This window comes from Triplophysa dalaica, chromosome 22 (genome assembly GCF_015846415.1).
Source record: "Triplophysa dalaica isolate WHDGS20190420 chromosome 22, ASM1584641v1, whole genome shotgun sequence".
Taxonomy (NCBI): domain Eukaryota; kingdom Metazoa; phylum Chordata; class Actinopteri; order Cypriniformes; family Nemacheilidae; genus Triplophysa; species Triplophysa dalaica.
Window position 1 is genome coordinate 4,603,970 of NC_079563.1, and position 16,513 is coordinate 4,620,482.

The 16,513-nt window shown below is 40.4% G+C and overlaps 1 protein-coding gene across 9 annotated transcripts in view; it reads right to left on the reverse strand.

Annotated features, from left to right (window-relative positions):
- Positions 1–16,513, reverse strand: part of nrg1 (neuregulin 1) — a 53,869-nt gene that overhangs the window by 12,146 nt on the left and 25,210 nt on the right. The window contains exon 1 of one of the 9 annotated variants that reach the window (XM_056735954.1): positions 10,268–12,702. The exons of 7 other annotated variants lie outside the window; for them this stretch is intronic. In XM_056735954.1, the coding sequence (XP_056591932.1) occupies positions 10,268–10,910 (643 nt within the window). In that variant the 5' untranslated portion in view covers positions 10,911–12,702. Of the gene's footprint in view, positions 1–10,267; positions 12,703–16,513 lie in introns of those variants that run through there. One more of the 9 variants, XM_056735955.1, reaches the window with a different exon arrangement.

Below are 16,513 nucleotides of genomic sequence, written 5' to 3' on the forward strand. Positions count from 1 at the left end.
TCCTGATGCTGCTGAATCATACTGCAGATCTGACCGCTCTCTGTCTTGAAGAACTTTCATTTATAACTTCTAACATCAATCAATTTCAGCGTCAGTAAAAGAATCAAACGTCCGAACTACATGATGGGTCAAAGCGCACGTTATGACATGATATACAGTGGGTACAGAAAGTATTCAGACCCCCTTACATTTTTCATTTGCTAAAATCTTTTTTTTCCCTAATTAATGTACACACAGCACCCCATATTGACAGAAAAACACACAATTGTTGACATTGACAAGTATTCAGACCCTTTGCTCAGTATTTAGTAGAAGAACCCTTTTGATTTAATACAGACATGAGTCTTTTTGGGAAAGATGCAACAAGTTTTTCACAACTGGATTTGGGGATCCTCTGCCATTCCTCCTTGCAGATCCTTTCCAGTTCTGTCAGGTTGGATGGTAAACAGCCATTTTTAGTTCTCTCCAGAGATGCTCAGTTGGGTTTAAGTCAGAGCTCTGGCTGGGCCATTCAAGAACAGTCATTTAGTTGTTGTGAAGCCACTCATTCGTTATTTTAGCTGTGTGCTTAGGGTCATTGTCTTGTGGAAGGTAAACCTTCGGCCCAGTCTGAGGTCCTGAGCACTCTGGAGAAGGTTTTCGTTCAGGATATCCCTGTACTTGGCCGCATTCATCTTTCCCTCGATTGCAACCAGTCGTCCTGTCCCTGCAGCTGAAAAACACCCTCACGGCATGATGCTGCCACCACCATGCTTCACTGTTGGGACTTTATTGGACAGGTGATGAGCAGTGCATGGTTTTCTCCACACGTACCGCTTAGAATTGAGGCCAAAAGTTCTATCTTGGTCTCATCAGACCAGAGAATCTTATTTGTCACCATCTTGGAGTCCTTCAGGTGTTTTGTAGCAACTCCATGCGGGATTTCATGTGTCTTGCACTGAGGAGAATCTTCCGTCGGGCCACTCTACCATAAAGCCCCGACTGGAGGGCTGCAGTGATGGTTGACTTTCTACCACTTTCTCCCATCTCCCGAATGCATCTCTGGAGCTCAGCCACAATGATCTTTGGGTTCTTCTTTACCTCTCTCACCAAGGCTCTTCTCCCCTGATAGCTCAGTTTGGCCGGACGGCCAGTTCTAGGAAGGGTTCTGGTCCTCCCAAACGTCTTCCATGTAAGGATTATGGAGGCCACTGTGCTCTTAGGAACCTAAAGTGCAGCAGAAATTTTTTGTAACCTTTGCCAGATCTGTGCCTTGCCACAATTCTGTCTCTGAGCTCTTCAGGCAGTTCCTTTGACCTCATGATTCTCATTTTCTCTGACATGCGCTGTGAACTGTAAAGTCTTTTATAGAAAGGTGTGTGGTTTTCTTAATCAAGTCCAATCAGTATAATCAAACACAGCTGGACTCAAATGAAGGTGTAGAAGCATCTCAAGGATGATCAGAAGAAATGAACAGCACCTGAGTTAAATATATAAGTGTCACAGCAAAGGGTCTGAATACTTAGGACCGTGTGATATTTCAGTTTTTCTTTTTTAATAAATCTGCAAAAATGTCAACAATTCTGTGTTTTTCTGTCAATATGGGGTGCTGTGTGTACATTAATGAGAAAAAAAAATGAACTTAAATGATTTTCCCAAATGGCTGCAATACAACAAAGAGTGAAAAATTGAAGGGGGTCTGAATACTTTCCGTACCCACTGTACATCAAAGGTCATGAGAACATCCACACATGAGCGTCAAATTCACACATCTATAACCATCTGAAGATTGATTGAAAATGAAAAGAACACGACTAACATGAACAGTAAGTGTTAATTCAGCTTATTACACGGCTAGTTGGAATGCTTGATCCTGATTGGCTGGTCGCCACATTTGCAGGTTCATAATTCCCAGATAACAACCTCTCAAAACTAATAACACACGCTAACCCTGACGCAGCATTTATTTTGACAGTTGCTCTTTCAACAAATGAAATATAAATCTGTCTTTAAAGAACATATATGACTTTATATTTTCACATGATTAAACCAAATTGACTGTTCATGACATTTGAACTTTGTTTCTGACCTTGAAACAAAAAGTAATCTGCTTTTCCTCACCTGAGGTCTGCATTCATTAAGGATGAGCTAATAAAATACTTCAAATTCACTTTTCATGTCTTGTGTAATAAGCGTGATAAGTGTAACTTCTACACTTAAAGTTGAAGTCATACAAAAGCGTGAGATGCTGAACTGATTGAAAGAGGCTGAACTAATGTTTGTTGATCCATCAACACAACACTAAACATCTATAAAGTGTTCAAAGCCGTTGTCTGAGTGTGTGTGAGACGAGATCTTGGGTAAAGTCACCAGACCAGTTGATCCATCATGAGCACTGAAGGTTTATTTAACAGCGCTCTTGTGTAATGTGTGTGTAGGGATCACACCTGGAGATTCCTGCTTGTACGCCCAAATAAGGTCATGGTTTCCTGCTCTGACATGCCAAGAGTCAGTAGAGTTGAAACACTTCAGATGTTTTAGTAAAGCCTGAACACAGACTGCATTACACTGGAAAGGCACGCTCTCCTTACTGCTCATTACTGAAACCAAGCGTGTTTTTGCTTCAGTTCCATGATTCATTTGTGGTTACCATGGTAAAACTAGGTTTTGTTTGTGGTAAACCATGGTTCATTTCTGTGCGAGGCTAGCTGCTGTCATGCCACGGTCATGATACATGTGTTGCTAAGAGAGTAATTCACTTTGGCAACACTATTTTTTTTTTACAATAACACATGCCTTCTTGTTCTTTTGCTTTGGGTTGTTGCAATTTCCCTCTCTGCGCAGACAGATAGCCCCGTCTGTCATATGTAAAGACATATATCAGCACATCATGCGCATGTTATTACCTGCTGCCCACTGCATGATATCTAAGTATGTAACAGTAAGTAAATAACAAAGTATTAGAAAGTACATTTCCAAATGGTTGCTCTAAAGTTGAATGCGCAAGTTGTAAAAAAAGTGTTTTATTTACAATAGTGTTTTTGATTCGGTACTCAAGGGGGCCCCTGATGGTGCAGGGGCCCTACGCAACCTCCATAGTCTGTGCATAGGAAGAATCAGCTCAAACATCTCTAATAATGTTTGATCAGCACATGCTAAAATAAGAGCCGAGCGTGATGTTGCTAAATCATCAGACAGAGGATAAATCTCCTGTGACCGATGGTGTGAAGAAAATCTGTTTACACACATCTGAGAGACACACTCATAATGATCTACCCTAAAATAATCTGAAAATCATGCAGGACTTTATTATTCAATCTGAAATGTACAACATCACCCTGAAGAGAGCACATCTCATCTAACTGAACTGAACTGAATGATAAAAACTAAGGTCCACACGTCAATAGAAAGTGATGGAGATGATGGAGTTTTGAAAGAGTGTTAATGAAGTGTTTCCTCACACCATCACTTCACTGTCTGACACATGACAACAGAAGATTATTTGACTGTATGATGTTTAACTGACAGTTTGTGTTTCAGGTTGACACAGGTCTCTGAAAACACCAGTCGCTCCACCTTAACATACTGATGTGTCATCATACATTCAAACATTCTTCAACACAATTCATCAGGATGACTTGACTTTTTGACTTACTTCTTTCATACATACAACTCCCCTTGGATTCTGCTGAATACCCAGATCAGTGTTTTCTGACTGCTGTACAATTGATCTGAAGACCATATGACATGAAAGATAATCAATATAAAACTTCTCTCTGTGATGTACTGAACATACATCATCACAAGTACAGCTTGAGCTTTTCTCATTTTCCAGCACTAGTGTAATTACACACGTTTACTCAAGAAAGGCAATTAAAATCATCTAGTCAAGCATGAGAATGGACAAACACAAACACAGCAACTGAAACCACAGAGACATCCGTCCATCCACACACTAATCTGCTAGATTATACTGCACATCTGCACTGTACTGACAGTGTGTTAGTGTCACTTTTAGTTTTATTTGCAGATGTTTTGCAGAAGCACAGAATGAACCGTAACCTCTCATCTGAACAACACCTTAGACCTTCACTTCTGGAAGAAGTCATATTGTTTTGGTCCTCTTGACTAGAGAAGCAGCTGTTGTAGTGCGCAGGACTCGTCTCTGAGCACATGTGACTCAACACTACAGTACTTCAACAGAAGAATGCATCATTACAGAGGACACTTGTGTGACTGTGTCGCTCCATCATTGCAATCTGACAATCAAGTATTTGACTATGACGAGAACATCATTCAAATATGTGTTTCACACATGGGGACAGACACACGGCTGGGAAATCATGAGCTGCTCAGAGAGGAAACTCCACACGTACACACACGCGTCAGATGATGTGTGTTTACTGTTAATGAGACTCCACAGATTCTTACTTTCAGCTCCTGGAGACACACACACACACACACATGGTTCACAACGTCAAAGAAACTTAACAAATATATACACACGGACACAGAGATGAAATGATTTCTCACACGTGATGAGAGAGAGAGATGATATATGACACAGCTGTATGAGCTGCCCAGAACAAAAGGTAATTAAACAGGCCGCAGACAGTTGCTATTGACCAATCACAATCAAGAATGACATTCACCTCATAAAACACACAGACAGCGTTTGATGGATTTCTGCACACTGTTGTTAGGCATCAGGATTATTGCACATTAGCTTAAACACAAACTATTGTAAACGATTACAACGTGATGGATCATGTGATCAGAGAAATGATTTCAACTGCAGTTCTGACAATTTTTCAACATATTTAGCCACTAGAGAACAATATGTGTTTATTCTTATTACTGTTTTACTAAAAACTCTCTATCAATCTCTAATGATGTATCTGGCCAATTCCAATGGCCATAAAAATGCTCAGAGAATCTTTATTTTGCCAATATATGAAATCATCTTGTTTATATTTGACTAAACCCATATGCTGATAGAGTTTAAACATCAGACAAATGTCAATCCTTGAACAAATCTTTTGTTTTAAAATAGGCAAATAAACATGCCTTATGGATGTGACAACAATTGGACACGGTTTTTGGGAGAGAATTTTTTATTTATTTTCATGTGTCCATTTATGAGGAATATGTAACGTTATTGATGCAACAATCCTGATGGCAATTGCCTGATCATAAAAAATCAAGCACTACAAATAAAACATTTGCTGTTAGTCTAGTAAAAACATAAAAACTTTTTTTTGTCATGGTAAGATTAAAAGTTTTACGGAATTGCCCATCTGAAGAGCCTTCCTGTTTCATAAAAGGTTCTTTGTGGTAAAAAAGGTTCATCAGAATATTAAAAGGTAAGAAAGAGATGATTCTTTAAAGACCCTTTGAGTGTAAGATTGTGGGAATGTTATTGTATGGTTTGAAGTCATTTAAGGTCATTAAAAATGACTTCCGTGCAGCAATATTATACGGTTGCAAAAATACTACCAAAAAGATTGTTTATTGGATGTTATTATTTGGAATCAATTATAAACTTTAGAGGAACCTTGTGTGTTTTGTGGGTAAGATGCTGCTGTAGAAGTATTTTCACTCTGTTGACCTTGCTGTCCATCTGTACTGTAATACAAGACATCTGATGGAGCAGAGGCTCATGGGAGATCTGTCCTCTAGAGTGGGTCATGTAATACCCACAATTCCCTTCAAACTCCTCACCTGCTGCCACTCAAGGTCATAAAGTAAGGTCAAATACACTTCTGACAACAAACATCTGCGAAAGGATCCGTGAGACATTAGAAACAAACATGAAGATCACTCCTGGCACAAACATGTGATGTCGCCTGACACACATCTAACGGCCGGTGGTCCAGACCCAAATGAAGTCATCACTAACATTCAACCAAAAAGATGCTAATGATCCTAGCAGAGATATCTGATGTCTATGATGAGACCAGTGTTGTTCATGTGCCCAGTCAGGGGGGCGATGCTTCAAGGATTCTTTGTTAAACTTCCTGATCGTCAGAGAGGAAGCCTCATGTGTTGATTTCAGGATAATGAAATGACAGACGTGTGCTCAGCTGGTCTCTGTCCATTACTGGAATGAATTCATCAGCATCATTCATCACTCTAATGGAAGAGGTTGAACTCACACAGACGAGATGAGTCTCTGTCAGCTTCTCTGAGCACTGAATTTAACCTGAACTCAACTTTATTTCACGGAAGAGACAATGCACTTTGTTATTCAGGCGATGTCGCCGCCGAAGCTTTCACAATGAGACTTTATGAGCTTCATTAAAGATTTGAAAGCATGTACGGATGGTTCTCATGGGACAGGAACACCGGTGTGAGAGAGAGAGCTAATAAAAGCTGATTTATGCTTACAGTCTTCTCATTGTAAAAAACACATGCCGGTAACAATACATTCATTACATGATTACTGGAGACATTGAGATATTATTATGTGTCGATGACAAACAGTATAAATCATAACTATTGCCTGAATATTGCGTCACATGGACAGTGAGAAAGATGGAAGAGCGACAAAAGGCTAAAAGAGAAGCTGAAGCTTCTGTGGTATGGCTGAGAAAAACAAGCCAAGAGCCATTCATTAATGTAAAAGTCATTCAGTGAAAGCAGGGCATGAACTCTCTCTGAACCTCATTACACAACACAACACACACATGACGACATCAACGCCTTTCCTTCATTAAAACGGAGAACCTGTGCAGTATAAGAGCAATAAAAGATGTCTGCGTGTCATCACGGGGAAGATGTTTGAAAAGGTTGATGAGACGCTCTGTGCTAATCGATAGAGCCATCAGTCATGTATACATTATTTAATGACTTCACAGCGTGTGCATTAATGGGTTAGAAACCTATGTGCTGCGTGTGTTTACGGCCATGTTCTTAAGTGCTCCGCTCTATCGTGTATTGATGTGTTCTAGATCACAGAAGCACACAACTTAAGGGCTTGTTTTACAAACATATCAAGAGTTTGGTTCCAAAATGAGATAAACCTGTTTTTGAAATGTTTCAAAAATCTTGTTTTTTATTGTGCATTCCAATTCATATCAATCAAACTGCAGTTGATTTGTTTTGATTCAAGCCATAATAATTAAAAAACCAATACAATAAATACATGATAACATGATAAAAAACATGATTTGTGAACCAAACTCTTCATATAGAGTCCTATCCAAACTTTCTCCAATAGCTGAACTTCAATGATTACACCTCTATATCACAGAAGTTTAAATACAGGAATCTGATCAAACATATAATAATCTCAGTTTGATAAATACATGTTGTCTTTTGGGTTTGTAAGGATAAAACATATCCTATATTGAAGTAATAGATTAAACAATCATGATGATGAATAGAAATAACATGAGAATAATGCTGTAGGATCTGATAGTCCTGCAGCATCGGTTTGTGCTTATTTATTTAATAGTTACAAACTTTTATTATGTCAATATCATTTATTTGGCAATAAACTTAAACATTATTTTACAATGAGTCATTTAGTATTATTAAATACTGAGAAGTATAATTTGATATAGTTTTACGATTCTAATGCAATATTTGTCGGTGGAATGTTTAGTTGTGCTTATTTAAATGTCATGGCATTAGTTTAGCAACATGCTAACATGAAATCAAAGTCCGTTTACGGAAGTCGTGCAACTCGGCGGCCATGTTTGTGACACCTCTGAACTGTATCATAACTTTGGTTTTCCGAACTTAAATTGCGTTGCGATGTCGCCTAATCTATTGCGCCTGTGTACAGGCCGGCAAGCGCCACACGAGAGCCCCGTCCAAGAGAATTATCAGTCTTTATTGATTGATGATTAGATTCTTTCACTGGAAGGCAGGACTCCCTTCACTAGAGCAGCCATATCGAGCGCTGCGGTCCTCCCCATACATTGTAAATGGTGGCGGTGCATCTTGTTAATATTAACATCTTTGATGAAACTCATGTAAATCTGTAATTTACTATGGAGTCCCACCTGTGCTGATCTATGTGATATACAAAGTCACTGTCTATGAATGAAGACGGCTTCATATGTCAGCAGTAGACAGAAGGAAAGAGTGCTACTGTCTCATAAAGAAGACATTTTGTGGAAGAAAACGAGTCAGATTCTTGGCATAAGTCAATCCTTTCCAGTGTTTTTCATCACAATGTTTGCCATCAGAACTCAACCAGCTTTAAAAAACAAGTCAAACTGAAGGATAAACTGTCTAAAAGGCAGAACTGGACAAGTTCAGAGGTCAACAGACATCTCTGACATCACTGCAATGTACTGATGCTTTTACTGTAATACTTCAGAAATCAAACCACTGAACAAAATAACTTTCAGTGGAAACAATACCTATAGCAGTGGTTGCCAAACTTTTTCATTGTACATCTCTCTTTGTGTAGAGTGCATTGTTTTGTGGATTTATAAAACGTATAATCTTAAACTCAGAATTTTTATTAAACCAAAAAACTAATTCTGTTATAAAATGATGGAACATCAATACTTTTGGTTGGTGGTCTTATTTTTCTGATGTTTGATTACATAACACTTATGATAAGTCTATATTTCATATAATGTCACAAAATCTGTGCCCCCCCCCTGGATCCATCTTGGGCCCACCAGCATTGCTATAGAGACACCATATTCTAGAGCAGTGTTTCTCAACTCCAGTCCTTGTCCCCCCCATATCTATATCTATAAAATTCAACTCATCCCCCTCAGAATTTCAGAATGTTAGTCAGTGTGTGTTAGTCTCCCTAAATACGTGTTTATATAGAGATATATCTAAAACAACTGGCAGTGGGGACCCGATGTCTGGAGCTGACAAACACTTTTCTAGAGAACTAAAACTAATCTACTAAAACTAAAACTATTAATAACTGAATCTAGATCATGTAAAGACCCCTTTTGGCTTCCTTTGCCTCAATAGCTAGTGTACCTTGAACATGGTTTTGACATAATTCTTTAAAGAACACAAAATAGTCTGTTTATATTTGGTATCACAAGTGCTCGCTCTGTCATTCATCAAAGTGCTAACATGAGGATAACAGTTGTATATATAGCACACACAAGCTTGTCATGTACCGTCCACACGTGCACATTCATGTGTTAATGCATGCTGATGTCAGAATATTTCCATCTTAATCTCACACATTTAGCCACATATCTGCATCACTGGACTAAAGCTTCCTTGTAAGTCAGCTGATCTGCTGTCTGTTATTGATTTAGACTGAAATTACCAACACGACCGATCGCTTTTCCATTTCAGGCCCGGACCATTGATCACAGCACTGGTAGAGGGAGGGGCTTTCAGCTTCCCAGCAGCACAAGTGTGTATATGCAGACAAATGATATAAAGCTAGCACCGACCGAGCGCTGAGGTGAACTCAGGTGATGAAGATCAAGACACATACGTCTGAACAACAGATACATAAAAACTTCTGAGAAGACATTCTCGAGCGAGAGCTAAGCACTAGCCTATTAGTGCCAGGGCTTTATTTAAGATCAGCCATCAGATTCTCATGCCACAAATGCTCTGCGTTTACATGCCCAGTGGTCTTAGACCATTTCTCTACAATCCTGTTGTCCCAGAGAACCGAACCCATCAGCTCTCTGTCTGCATGATAATGAGCATCATGAGGAAACTCTGCAGGATGACTGTGCAACCTCTCACACTGCTAAAAGTGGCAGAGCTGCAGAAAAAAAGAATTGGGACAGAAAAGGGAGGGAGATCCACAATCTGAGAGTGGAGGTCTGGCAGTCCTCCAGCCTCTATAATTCTTCCAGCTTTCAAAGTTACGGTGCGGAGCAGATAGTATTACCGATCATCTTTCTCTGGAGGCGTTTCGGCTCGTCTTTGTGGAGACTCTGACCTTGAAATGGAGCCGAGCCAACAGGAAGTGACTTCCTCTCACTGCGGCTCTGCTGCATTAGCACACGTGCATTGCACCGCAGCCTCATGTCACTCGTGTGGGCAGGTAAGCGCTGATAATGTTCAGACTTTACACAATCATTGTCAAGCAGCTTCAAAGGGCCATCTGCGTCACTATCGACGCCCAGGTCGAGTCAGTTATTCTTACAGGGCTGAGTCACTAATGTATGTCCCACAACTGACAAGATATAACATGTTTAACAGCGGGAATCACATCCTTCTCTTACATCATAGTCAAACAAGTCGCTTTGAACGTAAATCTGAACGGACTGAAAGTACAACTCTTCAAAACATTCTAGATTCACTTACAAACCAGTAAATGTCATGTGGTACTTACAGGTTCTGGGAAGGATATCGTTAGACTCCAGAGTTTGGGATGGATATTGGTTTGGGGTGTCATTCCGAGGCGGTCTGAAGGTGCTCTTGGGGCTGGTTGGAGATGCAGAATCTGTGTGAAAAGTCACTGCTGCAGTGGATGTGAAGACAGGCACCTTAAAGGAGGGGGGCTCGAACGGACCGCCTGTGGACTCCCCCTCCACAAAGACCTTTGGCTGTCCTGGGACGTTTGCAGTCGTCGCGGTAGAGTTGAAGGTGGGGGGCGAGACTGAATTTAAATTAGGGTCCTGTCCTATGCGCTTGAGATCGAGGTGGCTCGGTGGCTCGTATTCAAAGATCTTATCCACGAAGACCCACTTGAGTCCAGCTGTGCAGAGGGCCAGACTCAGCAAGCAGGCCAGTATGGGCAGGATGCAGATTTTTTCCGACCGAACGCAGTTACGCACCTGCTCCAGCTCTAGGCACACGCAGCATGCGGCCCCAGGCAAGCATCCCAGAGGGCCACGCTCAGAGCTGTCGCCGTCCCCCGCCACATCCTCCTCCTCACCTTGGGTGGGCTCTTTTGCGACCTCTGACAGGACCTCTGAAAGAGCCTCTTGAGAAGGAAGTCCAGCCGAGATGTCCTCTGTAGCCTCCGACTTCATCCCTCTCTCGTTCCGGCTCTCAAATGCAGCAGTCCAGATGTCTTTCTAGCACAGCGGCGTTAAGCATGCTGCCTCATGAAGTGTTCTTTCTATTGTCAGATGGCCAGCGAGGGGGAAGGGGCTGCGGCGGACACGACGCTCAGATGAGTAACCTTGTTACTAAAGAGAAAGTACTTCCTTGGCTCTTATTTCAGCCCTCCAGGTCTGTTCTCACCCTCTCAGGCAGAGCAGCGGAACAACACCCTAGGAAAGTCTATAAATAAAGCATGTGCTCCAGAGGCAGACGCGTGCAGTAGCCCGAGGGTGGATCCCACATCAGAGCGAGGCAGAGAGGTCCGGAGAGGGTGCAGCACTCACCTGAGGGCAGAGGAGGGGGGCGCATTCATGCTGTTGTGCAGCCGCCAGCCGCCACTGAAAACGGCTGAATCATCCGGAAGTGGTAGGTGCGGATCCGATCAAAGCGCTGGCACCTCTGAACAGAGTGAAAGCCCGTGGCTTAAGACTCTCATGCGGGACGAATAGAGATGTGAGTGAAGATTACACACACACACCCTTCCTCTCTCTCTCTCTCTCTCTCTCGCTCATCTGTCTGGTATCGCTCTCCTCTCACACGCTCAACACAATGCGCAGAGCCGGACAAGTCTGCACTTGATCCAATTAGGAGGAACAGCAGCGAATGAGAGAGCTGAATGCAGACAGTCTCTCTCTCTCTCCCATTCACTCGTCCACCTCTCATTGATTCTGCCGAGGATCACACACATCACACAGTGACGGGCGGATTCTCAGGGGAATGTAATGCTGGTGTTTCTATTAGTGGTTGAACGATACAGGCTTTTCAAAGACCCATACTCTGATATGTAAAGAGCATGAGGGGCACTGCTGAAATTTACTGCAAATTACATTTGATTGAATCCAAAATAATCTCAAAATGATCAAATCACTTGAGGAACATAAGAAGGAGAAACTATGTGTGGACATCTTCCAATCACACTAACCAAACCTTTATTTCATGTTAATTGGATTTGTTTAGAGTAATGTTGGAATATTTCCAGTCTGCCCTTTACTTTTCACTGTAATCACGTTTGCTTGTCCATTCCGAAGAACCGCTGACTCAGGGGTCGGAAGATGGATGAGACCCCCGCCGTGACCCATAAATACTGAATGAGGCTCAGACTCCAGAGCAAAATACTCTGTCCCACTGAAAACTGTAATTTTATATCTTCACATTCTTCAGGCTTCATTTCTGATAACATGTCAAAATAAAGGCTAATCACTCTAATCCTCTGTCATTTGTTTCTATTGTGGTACTTCAGTGACATTTTTATTTTCGAACAGTGAAGCGTTAAATCTATTGTGGTGATTCTGTAACAAATGTCTGAATGATTTAACAAGTTCAAATTATATGTTTAAATAGGTTAAAGTAAGCATTGGGTTTATCATGAATAAATCACAGCTGAAGGGCGTCGGTACAGTTCCATGCATCCCCTTCAGATGTGATTTATCCATGAAACAGCACTAGCCTCAAGTACCTTATTACTTTTATAAAACGATTACCACACAACACAAATATTAAAGCCAAAAAATATATATCAATAAAACTTAATTGAAGTAAAATCAGTTGAAGCCTCTCGTCCCTAATTGACTGTGAACAGCAATGGAACGATTAGTTAATGTTATTAAGGGTGTGGTCATAGCTGTCGCATCGTGAATAAAGCACAGCTGTTGACCAACCAGAATGGGGGACTGAAACTAACCGTTTTATAAACCTGTAACATCTGGCCCTCTTTCTAATCTCTGTTGAAATTGAATGTTACTTCACATTACTAAAGTCGCAGTATGAAATTATGAAAAATCATATTTTTATAATTATAAAAATACATGTGTGTAGTTTGTGTTTATTGCTGTAAATGACAAATCAAAACCTTACTTTATATTATATTCTTCAAAATGTTGTTTATAACATGATAAACGCAAGAAATTAATTATTTTATTGACACTACATTTTATTATTTCAACCAAAACACATGACTCATCCTCTTACCACTGAGCCACAGGAAAGCTGTAAACGCGATTTAATACGTTAAATATGTAACCATAACCCTATATGTTCTATTTTAACTCCCTAACAGTAAAAAGTTTTTTTCTGCGACCAAAATATAACAAATAGTTGACATGGTATGGCCACTTGAATACTCAGCCAGTAAAGATATCAAAAGGAATTTTATTTTATATTTAATTTTATTTAATAATATGAAGTTGTTAATAATGTCTTTGAGATTACATACCAATTTTTTTATAGTTTATTAATTGTATAAAACGAATATCATAAAAAGTATCCCATTGTTTTCTTTTGTCAGATTATGAGAAACCCACAGAGGACAGACACATTATGGGTTGAGCAGGGATTAGAGGGGAATGGGCACGTTTCATTAGAGTAAGAGTCACGTCTCCATGAGGATGTGTGTGTGTGCAGGATCATGAGGTCAGGTCAACAGACATGACCTTTAACCTCTGCTGAGGAAATGACATACACTGTGCAGGACAGATGGTTCACATCCTGCTGGAGTCCCTCGCAGAATCACCTTCAACATCACCGCTCCATACAGCACTACAGTGCTCCAGATACTGGTTCAGGAACATCACCACATCTTTAAAAGATGATTTGAACATCTGGCAGATGACGGGTTACTGCTGCATTAGCAGATGAGGCACTTTTCATGCCTCAGGCAAAAGTTTCATTAAACACCCAAAAAGGTCTCGAGCGCCATTTCAATAACATTCTGTGCTGACACACAAACAATATGAGCTTTTCAAGACATAGATTCTCCCTTTCTCCTGCCCATGACACACAAACTCTCTCTCTCTGAAGCAGACAGACACATGAAGTCAGAGAGAGACGGTCACGTCTGATGCGTGTTAGTGCCCTCACCTCCAGCCGCCCGACCGACTGGTGCCAGTGCTGCAGGATCATCCATCACACAAACACACACACACACTGACAGAAATTGCACCCACAATCTGTGAGACCAGAGCATCAAATCAAATTTCAAATAAATCTCTTATAACTCTTAAGATAGTTTTTTACCACCGCCATGGTAATGGACAATATCAACCGTGCGGTGGTTGAGAAATATATATTATTTATATATATTATATTTGCGTGTAGCAACCACATGACGAGCGGCAGAGAAATATTTAACTTATTTAAACACTTGAAATTGTTAAACAGTTAGATACTTGACATTGAAATATGATATCTGAAATAAATGAGGATGAAACATCCTTACGTGCAAATCCATTAGTGAAACGGCACCCTACAGCAAATAAAACATTTAAATAAACATCAATAAATAATGAAAACTCAAATGATATAAGAAAGTTAAATATTAAATAAAAAAGTTGACCGTGACAACTTCAGTCAGTGGCGTATTAACCCTTACAGTCCTTAACAATTCCATTTGAAACAGACTTTTTAAACCCACCTTGGCTTCCCTATTCAGATTGCCATATAAATGATACTTTTTCCTACTCGTTGATGGGAATTTGACATGTTGACATTGTCCAGATTAAAATGTGTACAGATGCACTAACTGCACGTTCAGAAGATGACACTTAGCAAGCGGGTCGTAGGCAGTTTTGATTTTACCTATCTATTCACTTCACAACAAGATCCATTGCCGAACAACCTGGGTTTTACCGTGAAGGCCCGCACTCGAACACACCAGTGGTAAGAACGTAGCGCTTTCTACACCAAGGTTGTGGGTTCGATCCCATGGGATTGCACATACTTAGAAACAAATGTATAGGATAATGCAAAGTAAGTCTCTTTGGATATTAGTGTCTGCCAAATGTAAATGTGAAATCTTTTAAATAAAACCATCCACAACTGAAAGACTACAATTAGCAATTGTTACACAACTGTATTATTTATTACACATATATTTGTCAGAGTGACGTGCACTTTACCACGCAGAGGTTCGGTAGTCTCAGCCACCGTCACAGCATTAACTCTGACTTGAATATGCTTTTATCAAATTGTAACAATCTGTCACGTTAATCCTCTATTCACCATCCAGTCAACTCTCGTAAAAAATGACATACGAGTTTCAAAGTTGAAAATAAAAAATAGTGGTGGGCATAGATTATTTTTTTTTAATCTAAATTAATCTAGATTAATCTAGATTAAAATGGCTCATTTGAATTCTGCCGAAGGCATTCAGAATATGTGTGCTACCCAAATAATGACAAAAAGTAAGTCTTTGAGAACGGGTTTCTCAAGCCAGGTGGCGCATTAGACCAGGGGCTCATCTCCTGTTTCCAAAATGCATCACAAACTGCTTGAGAAAGCTGTTCTACTATGATAATTGGTGATGAAAATAAATTATGTTCAATAAGATGAATTTGTGTTTACTTCCGCATTAGCTAAGGGATGCTTTGCGTTTAGGTGGTACTTGAGATTGGAAGAGCTCCTACAGTACATTTACATTTAGTCATTTAGCAGATGCTTTTATCCAAAGCAATTTACAAAGAGTTAGGGAGCAACAAGCGATATGTCATACAGGAGCCATAATACATTAGATCTCAATACAAAGTTACTGGTTTCAACTAAAGCTAGACCACTACCTGCTGAGAGAAAGTGTTTTTTTAAACCAATTCCGCATTGCACAATGTGCAAACAACCTTAGTCTTGTTGATGTTTCCATTGTGAAGCTTCTTAAAAATATATTTTCCCTGAAGCATCCCGGCGGCTTCAAAGCTGCATCCATGTTAGCACGTCACGTTTGATGTGGTAATTTCACAGTAACGTTATGTTGTGTTCAGACCAAACGCGAATGGCGCGTCAAGCGCGAGTGATTTACATGTTAAATCAATGCAAAGACGCGATAGACCTACTTGCGGCGCGAATCGGGCGAATGAAGCCCTGGTCATGAGATGATGAGGCGGTGCGAATGACGCGAATCACGCGAGTTGAAAAATCTCGTTCTCGCCCCGTACAGTGCAGTTAAGCTGGTATACATCCGCGCTAAAATATCAAGGTGAAAGTCATCATAGCTTGCGTAGTATAGACCCAGCTGCCAACCCAACTTTGAGAATAGATTAACGGCAACATTTTTTTAACGGCCCACCACTAATAAAAAATAAAAACATTTAAATAAAAAAATGAATTCATTTCATTTGCCTTATGTAAGTAAGTTTCTTTAGTCAAGCAGGTGCATGTTCATGTGTCAGTCATATCATGTGTTGTCAGTGCATGTGTGATTATAAAGCTGATCCAGGAGCAGTCTGAGCACTCAGGATTCTGTTATTATTCATGCGATTGAGGTTCAGCTTGTTCTCCGTCTCAAAGCTTTTCCCAAAGGGACGTGTGTGGCGTGACTGAGGACGAAATAAACTCAAGATCTGGACTATGCTGGACACGCTAGAGGAATACTCAACAACACATGAAGAACCGTCAGGTTTCATCATCATGTAATTCACAACCACTTCTTATCGCTTCATGTTTGGTCTATCACTAATGGTCAGTTCTCTGTAGACCGCCGCTCACGTCTAGACGCTGTAATTGAAAACTGACCTGTTCAGATCATCAGTGTATCCAGAGACTG